This window comes from Molossus molossus, unplaced genomic scaffold (assembly GCF_014108415.1).
Source record: "Molossus molossus isolate mMolMol1 unplaced genomic scaffold, mMolMol1.p scaffold_m16_p_1, whole genome shotgun sequence".
NCBI lineage: Eukaryota > Metazoa > Chordata > Mammalia > Chiroptera > Molossidae > Molossus > Molossus molossus.
Window position 1 is genome coordinate 63624577 of NW_023425344.1, and position 8360 is coordinate 63632936.

General features: G+C 45.0%; 1 protein-coding gene across 1 annotated transcript in view; it reads left to right on the top strand.

Annotated features, from left to right (window-relative positions):
• Positions 1–7249, top strand: part of CDS1 (CDP-diacylglycerol synthase 1) — a 61994-nt gene extending 54745 nt beyond the window's left edge. Inside the window, exon 13 of the mRNA XM_036243898.1 lies at positions 6617–7249. Coding sequence (XP_036099791.1) covers positions 6617–6746 — 130 coding nt within the window. The 3' untranslated portion in view covers positions 6747–7249. The remainder of the gene's footprint in view (positions 1–6616) is intronic.
• The last annotated feature ends 1111 nt before the right edge of the window (positions 7250–8360 follow it).

An 8360-nucleotide genomic window follows, 5' to 3' on the forward strand; every position in this document is an offset into this window, starting at 1 on the left:
GTGGTCATCTGATCTCAGAGGGAATGGTGGCTCCTCAAGTCCTGCCCACGGTAGCCATGAGTGGTGTGGTTAAATTATTTTATGTACATTTGCACTTTAAAAAAACAATAATATGTGTCATGGCCTTTATAAAGCCAAGTTAAAATCCACTCAATATGGGTGGTACTGGATTGGAACATCAGAAGATTTAATTTCTCAATTGTGGGTAAAGCAATGATAGTGAATGCAAAGAATTAAAAAGGAGGGCAGAATAATTGATCAGTTCACCAATTATAGCTTGAGGGCCTGTTATGTACTGGGAAACGTCCTGGGCACGAATATAGCCAAGAAGAAAACAAACGAAGTCCCTGCCCTTGGAGCTTACATTTGTATTAGGGATTTGGGGGGGAGAAGGGGAGGAGCAGACCGTAAACAAGTAAATATAGCTTGTTATGTGGTTATAATAAGTGCCACAGAGGAAAATAAAACAAACCAGGGGATTATGGCTGTGTGAGGTGGAGTGAGTGGAGGGTGTTGCTATTTTATATAGGGTGGCTTATTGTTGTTTTTAAACCTTAATGTTTTGGGTCTGCCCCAAAATGTCTGTCTGGGGTGTGAAAACTCCCCACATGTCAACTCTATTTTCCACTGTCTCTACTAGTGCCTAAGCCTTGGAAAACATGCATTTCCTTCATAGAGTTAATTGGAGTGAAACTCTTATTTATAGATCCCTAAATACACATTTTAAATATATACCCATTGCAGCATTTTTGTATTAACACTCATTTTTCTTGAGTTATCTTGTTAGGAGGTTTTTTTTTTCTTGAGCAGTCCCATTAGTTTATCTCATTAATCTTTTCAGAGAATCAAATTCTGGTATCATTAACTTGATTGTATATTTGCTTTCTATTCCATTGATGTCCACTCTCATCCTTCATCTTTTTTTTTTTTTAATTCATCTTTATTGTTGAATGTATTACAGATGTTTCTCCCTTTTTTCCCCATTGAGCCCCTTCTCCCCATTCCCGCCCCCTCCTGCCTTCCCCACACTATTGTCGGTATCCATTGGTTGTGCATATATGCATAGAAGTTCTTTGGTTTATCTCATCCCACCCTCCCTCCGCCTTTCCCTTTGAGGTTCATCAGTCTAACAACCAATTTGTACTTCTTAATTTTTTCATCTTTTTCCCCCACCCACCCCAGCCCCCACCCATCTGGCAAGTAATAAAAAGTTCTCTGTATCTATGAGTCTGTTTCTGTTCTGCTTGCTCATTTTGTTTGTGGATTCAATTGTTGATAGATATGTATTAATTGCTATTTTATTGTTCATATTTTTGTTGTTCTTCGCCTTCAAGAAGATCCTTCAACATTTCATATAATACTGGTTTGGTGGTGATGAATTCCTTTAGCTTTTTCTTGTCTGGGAAACTCTTGATATATCCATTGATTCTAAATGATAGCTTTGCAGAATAGAGTAATCCTGGTTGTAGGTCATTGCTTTTTATCACCTTGAATATCTCTTGCCTCTCCTTTCTGGCCTGCAAAGTTTCTTTTGAGAAATCAGCTGACAGTCTTATGGGAGCTCCTTTGTAGGTAACGGACTGCTTTTCTCTTGCTGCTTTTAAGATTATCTCTTTGTATTTAACCTTTGGCATTCTGATGATGATGTGTCTTGGTGTGGACCTCTTTGGGTTCAACTTGTTTGAGACTCTCTCTGCTTCCTGAACTTGTATGTCTGTTTCCTTCACCAAGTTAGGGACGTTTTCTGTCATTATTGTTTCAAATAGTTTTTCAATTTCCTGCTCTCTCTCTTCTCCTTCAGGCACCCCTATGATGCGAATGTTGGCACGCTTGAAGTTCTCCCAGAGGCTCCTTACACTGTCCTCATTTTTTTGGATTCTTTTTTTTTTTTTGCTGTTCTAGTTGGGTGTTTTCTGCTTTCTTATATTCCAAATCGATGGTTTGCTTCTTGGCTTTACCTACTCTACTATTGATTCTCTGTAAATTATTCTTTATTTCAATTAGTGCATCCTTAATTTCTGATTGGCCCTTTTTTATGATGTTGATGTTCTCACTAAGTTCTTCAGAGGTCTCCTTAAGTTCCTTGAAGTTCTCACGAAGTCCCTTGTATGTCTCACCAAGTTCCCTGAGCAACCTTATAACCTGTGTTCTGAACTCTGCATCTGTTAGATTGCTAATCTCCAGTTTGTTTAGTTCTTTTCCTGGAGTTTTGTTCCTTTCTTTCATTTGGGACATGTTTCTTTGTCTCCTTATTTTGGCTGCTTCCTTGTGATTGTTTCTATGTATTAGGCAGAGTTGCTATGCCTCCTAGGCTTTGTAGGGTGGCCTATTGTTATAGGTGCCCTGTAGGATCCAGTGGCACAGTATCCCTGATCACCCCAGCTGGGCCCTTGTGGTGCACCCCTAGTGTGGACTGTAGACCCTTCCCTTATAATTGAGTCTTGATTGCTGTTGGCACAGCAATGGGAGGAGTTTACTCAGGCTGGTCAGCTTCAAGGACTGGCTGTGCCCACTAGCCACTACCTTGGAGGATCAGCTGTGTAGGGGCCCACAACACAGAGAAAGACTTGCCTCAGCAGGGCTCTTGTACCCACTGAGTCCACTCATTGAGTGTGTCACTTGTGGAGGTGGTTGGGTGGTGGTATTTCGATGTGGTCTGAAGTTGTCCACCAGGTGTGCTGGCTTTGGGGCAAGGTCAGCCACTGCCTGGTGTTCTACCCGGGGCCATAAGCTACAAACTGATCTGCAGATGGCTGATTCTTGTGCTGGGCTGGGAGGTGTCCCAGAAAAGCCAAGTTGTGAACCAAGGCTGGCTGCTTCTAGTATGGGCTCGCTGAGACTGGTTTCTCTCTAGCCCTGGCTCTGTGCCGCTCTTGTGGGCCGCTGGGTCGCACCGGGTCCTCTGGAGCCGCCGGTCCCGCCGCTGGTGGTTGGGGAGTGCTGCTGCCCAGTGGGGCTCAGCTCCTGCTCAGCCTTTGCTGTAGTTTTTTTTTTGGGGGGGGGGGTAGTTCTCAGCTGCTGGTCTGTGCTTCTGTTGCCTGGGGATGGATGTCTGCTCCCCAGCCTTTGTTGCTGGGGGTATATCTCAACTTTGATCGGGCTGCTACTGCGGGGGATGGTGCTGGGCTCCCTGCCATTTGTGGTTTGTGCAACTGGCACCTTGACAGCTCCGCTACTGTGCACTGGTCTGTGTTAACACAGGGTGTCCACTGGTCCAATGGTGCCAGGTACACTGGTGGGCTCAGGTACCAGATGCTGCTTGTTTGAGAGATTTTAGGAAACTGAAGCAGGATCCAAGACAGGCCAATCCTATGGTAAAGCCTTTGGAAACAGCTTGGATGGGCCTGAAAGCTGGGTGAGGGGGGCCTCAGGGAGTCACCAGAGTGGGCCAAGCAGTGTGAGCCAGGTTGCTGGAGTCCCAGATATGGCGGCTGTCTTCCTGCCCTGTGGGGGAAGGGCTCACCAAAGGAACAACGGCCTCCACCAGCACGTCTGTCCAAGAGAAAGCTGCCCCTCCAGCCCTCATCCGAAGGCCATACAGCTCAGTTCTTCCCTGTTCTCTGGTGCCCCTCAAGCTGCCTCCCCTTGGAGCTCAGAGGGAGCAGGTCTGAGTAAGTCTCTGCGCGGGCCCTTTAAGAGGAACTGCTGGGGCTTCCTTAGCCGCAGCCTCCCTGAGCCTCAGTTCCCATTGGTTTTTCCAGCTAGAAGTGATGTGGACTCTCTTGCTGGCACTGGGACCCTGAGCTGGGCGCCTGGTGTGGGACGGGGACCCCTCAGTCCTCAGGGAGGACCTTCCCAGCCGAGGTCTCTCCTGATTTTTATCCGCCACACGTGGGTGTGGGACCAGCCCCTCCACCTCCGCTCCTCCTTCCAGTCTTGATGTGGCTGCTGCTTTAATTCCGTAGTTGTAGGATTTCCATTCAGCTTGATTTCAGGCGGTTCTGAATGATGGTTGTTCTGTAGTTTAGTTGTAATTTTGATGTGGTTGTGGGAGGACGCGATACCGCGGTTACCTACCTGCCATCTTCAGAACTCCTCCTCCTCCTTCATCTTTCTTTAGGTTCAATTTGCTATTCTTTCAGGCTTCTTGAGATAAAGCTTACATTATTAATTTTCAGTCTTGTCTAATATATTCATCTAAGACTATAAATTTCACCCTAAGTACTGCTTTATTCTCATCCTAGATGTCGTATTTGTATTTTCATTACTCGTGACAAATGTTTTCTGATTTCCAGTATTGTATCTTCGACACGTGGATTATTTAAACGTGTACTGATTCATTTCCAAACAAATGGGAAATTTCTGTTCTCCTTCCTTGATTGATTTTTGCCTTAATTCCACTGTGGTCAGAATCAGGCTGTTGTTTCCGTATTTAACATTTGTTGAGACTTGCTTTGTGCCTCAGTGCATTGTCTATTCAGGTACATGTTCCATGTGCACGATCTGCAGTTTCTGGTGGGCGTGTTGTATATGACTATTCGGTGCAGTTTAGCTAAAGCTTCTGTATTGATGTTTTTTCCTGTCCCCTTATTCTGTCAGCTACAAATCCTCCCACTAGGATTTTTAATAAATTTACCTATTGCTATTTTTAATTGTCAGTTTTGCTTTATACATTCTGAGGTTATATGAAGTACATATACCTTTAGGCCTGCCCTGTCTCCCTGCTGAATCTCTCCCGATGTCGTTACAATGCCCGGCTTTATGCTGCTTAAAGCCTATTTTATTGGCCAGTAGAATAGCTACACCAGCGGCCTTTTGGTTAGTGTTTGCATAGTATTTCTTTGTCCCTACTTTTATTTTTAGCATTACTTTACCCTTATAGTGAAAGTGTGTTTTTCCTTTTCTCTTCTAACAAGGCATATAGCTGGATTTTTTTGTAGCCTAGTTGACAGTCTTTGTCTTTTTATTTGAAATATTCAGTCTATTTGTGCAGTTTATTTACTGATATAGCTGAGTATTAGTATTTAGTGTTTAAGCCTCCAGAGCTCGGTCTTTTCAGCAGATGGCAGCGATTGGGGCATTAATTCATACTTTTAACATTTTTTTAAAAAATGTACTTTTCTCCCAGTAGAGAGAAGTCGTGCTGAGCCATGTTGTCCACCACTGGAGAGCAAATATTTAGACTATTAGAAATACGGTGCCGGTGCCAGGCCGCAGCCGGCGGGGAGCACCTGCTGGCAACTTTGCATTTAGCTGAACTTGCTAGAAAAGCCTCCCTTTCCTCGTGGGCCCTCCTGGGTTTACGTTATGAAGTTGCTGAGTCTTTTGAAGAAATCTAAGACAAGCTGTGTCCTGACTTGAGACTGGTGAGAGGGACACATGGCTGCAGCTTCTGGCATTTGCACAAAGGTGACCCAGGGGACGGCTAAATCTGAGTACTGCGCAGTTTTCAAATCCAAGATTTTTATTGTGAGATCACTGTGCAGCAGGCATTTCTTTGTTGCCAGGGTTTTCTGCTCCCGTAATTCCATTTGAACTGAACGGTCCTTATTCAAAGTTGTAAGTTTAATTACTCATGTAAAAGTCTTTCCCTGCACCATTCTTTATGTATTACCCATGACTTTTTCCCATTGGAGTTGACTGACTGCTCTTCACAGAGTAAACCATGCTCTTCTATTCAAGTGGACCGTAGAAATGACAAAGAACACTATATACCCATTCAAAGCTGAGTTAGGTTCATTCTGAACTTGACAAAATAGCATTTTGGGCGATCGCCTGATCTCCAGTGTATAAATGGGTTGCGTTCTAGAGCCCAGGAGGTGTCGCAGCAGGGAAGCTGAGGGCAGGGGTCCTGTTCTGGAGTGTTCTGACGGCACCAGGGAAGGGTGGGCAGAGCGGGGCGGAGCCGGGCTGCTTGAGCCCCTGCGGAGGGCCCCGCGCAGGCTGTGGAGAGCGCATCTCATCACTGGCCTGAGCACCTTCAGTTCCACCTGGTCACTTCCTCCTGGCTGGGGGAGGCGGGGAAGGGCAGGCTCTCTCAACTACAGCAACTCCGCTTTGTTTCTTATCCTGGGGTTTACCTAAGACCACCTGTGAACAGAGGGTGTGGCACACCTGCTGTGGATGCCGGGTAGGAATTCAGTGCTGGGCTCAGAACCTTTCTGTCCTGTCTCTTGAACAGTCATAGTTCCCCAGGGCAGTTCTTCAACAAAATACCTTCCACCGTCTGAACTTTCTCTGACGCTAACAAGCCAAAAGAATTTGTCCTATCCTCATCCACCAGGAATTTTGCTCCTTTCCTTACAGGGTAGTTTTTGTGTCTTGCCCAATCTCAGGGTTCGCTATCTGTCCGCCCCTCTAACTCAGGTTGGCCTTTTGAGAATGTCTGTAGAGCTCCGATCGGTACCTCCGGACTGCCTACTTGTCCCGGGGTCTCGTGCTTGTGCATTCTTACCATGTCTGCGCTGTAGGCCTCTCAGCCGAGATTCCTTCGGGGTTTTTCTTACTGTTGACACACTAACATTGGGCATTAAAGTGAGCTCTGGTCAAGAGCTGCTTCAGTTCTGCAAAGATTACTACTCTGCACTTAAATGCAGCGTTTACTTTAAATTGTGGGTCTGTGCTTCCTTTGGCTCTCTTAAAATAGCATGAACTTTCCTTTCTGCTTTGTTATCAGGGGCCCGAATCCCAGCAAAGTGCTACAGCAGTTGTTGGTGCTTCAACCAGAGCAGCAGTTAAATATATATAAAACCCTGAAGACTCATCTCATTGAGAAAGGGATCCTGCAGCCCACCCTGAAGGTATAACTGGACCCAGAGAGGGCAAGACTGAATCGACAATAAGGAATTCTACAGAAAAGCACTGATAAATGAAATTTTGTAAATGTACAGAAAAATGGTTGAAAATGCACTAGAATGAAGATTTATGGACACGAATGTTCCTTCTCTGAAATTACTGTGAATATTTAACGAACACTTGATCTAAGTTATTGAATAAGTAGCAAATCATCATCAAAATAGCCTGTACTTTTTCCAAAGTGTATTTTCTGATGTTAACTTCCTTTCCCTTACTTGCCATTTTCATAATTTAAAAAGACTGTTTTAAAGAATCAAATACTATAAGATGAGTAGGTTGAGGACATCATGAGATTGCACCTGGCAGCGTGCCCTCTGCACAAATATTTACTTTTGCACTTGGAGCTGCTCTCAACTTTAGCAAAACGTTTTATGTAAGGCACAATAGGAAGTTAGTTCTCTCGAACTTCCTCCTCCTCTAGTTTTGAAGTATTTTCTGAAGGGCTGAGTTGGATAAAGTAAGTAAAGATTTGCCAGGGGAAAACATTCCACTTTTAGGCAGGTTTGAAATTCAAGAGAGGGAGGATGAAATTTCTATCTTTATTGGCTTAAACTCTACTTCTGATAAAGCTGTTTGGAAAAACCTAATGTCGGTAAAGCTTTTCAAGAGAAACAAAGGAGAATTCTACTATGAAGAACATTATGCATGCTCCACCGGTGATCTGCAGACGGCAGTAGCTCAGGAGACGCGTAAGACAATGAGTGACGTGGGGCCCAGCACACCTCTTGGCCAGTTCTCTGCCTTTCCTGTTTCCCATGAAAAGGTTTCTGTGAGTTCTGTAGCCACAACTACAAAAGACCAATATGTAGGGTAGTGAGTAGGGATGGTGGCTGAAGCAGAGGGGTGCCCGGCTGTGCCCTGGGCTTCCCTCCTGTGCACTGGACACTCCCCTGGCAAGAAGGAAGACCTGCCTGGAGACCCCATCCCAGACTGACTCCATGGGGGCAGCTAATCTCCGTCCCTTTCCTCTTTCACATCATGTCATAAAACCTGAGGACCTCAGCGGATGGTATTTTTCTTCCAAGAATGAAAATCAAGCAGAAGTGATTCTGAACAAAAGCACACGAATGTCAGACCTTTCTCTGATGGACGGGACACTGTAACCAGATGAGGACAAGTGTCTTATCAGTGAATACAAATAAGCGCATGTTGCCGTGTGTTCTTTACAACCACATTTCTTGTACTGAAGAGTCAGCAATAAACCTCTGAAAATTGCCTATGGCTCCTGGGCTAAACGTTCAGAGAGGAGAAATAGATATATTTTAAAGAATGTTTTACTAAGGAAAAGAGGAAATATTTTTGTTTAAATCAGAAACAGTTTTCAATTATTGTATATTCCTTTCCTGCTCTACCTGCGATTACGGACTGTAGCTGTGCCTGGGTTCCCTTCTGGGATGTGGTCGAGCGCTCGCAGCACATAGCACTGCAGGGTTACGGTGGACCCGGTCGAACTCCCTACCGAGTCAGATTCCTGGCTGGCACGCGTGCAGTTGATTCACCACATGGGTGTGATCAGTCCGCGTCATTTCACACTGTTCCATAACAACCTGGCACTGGCGTCAGAA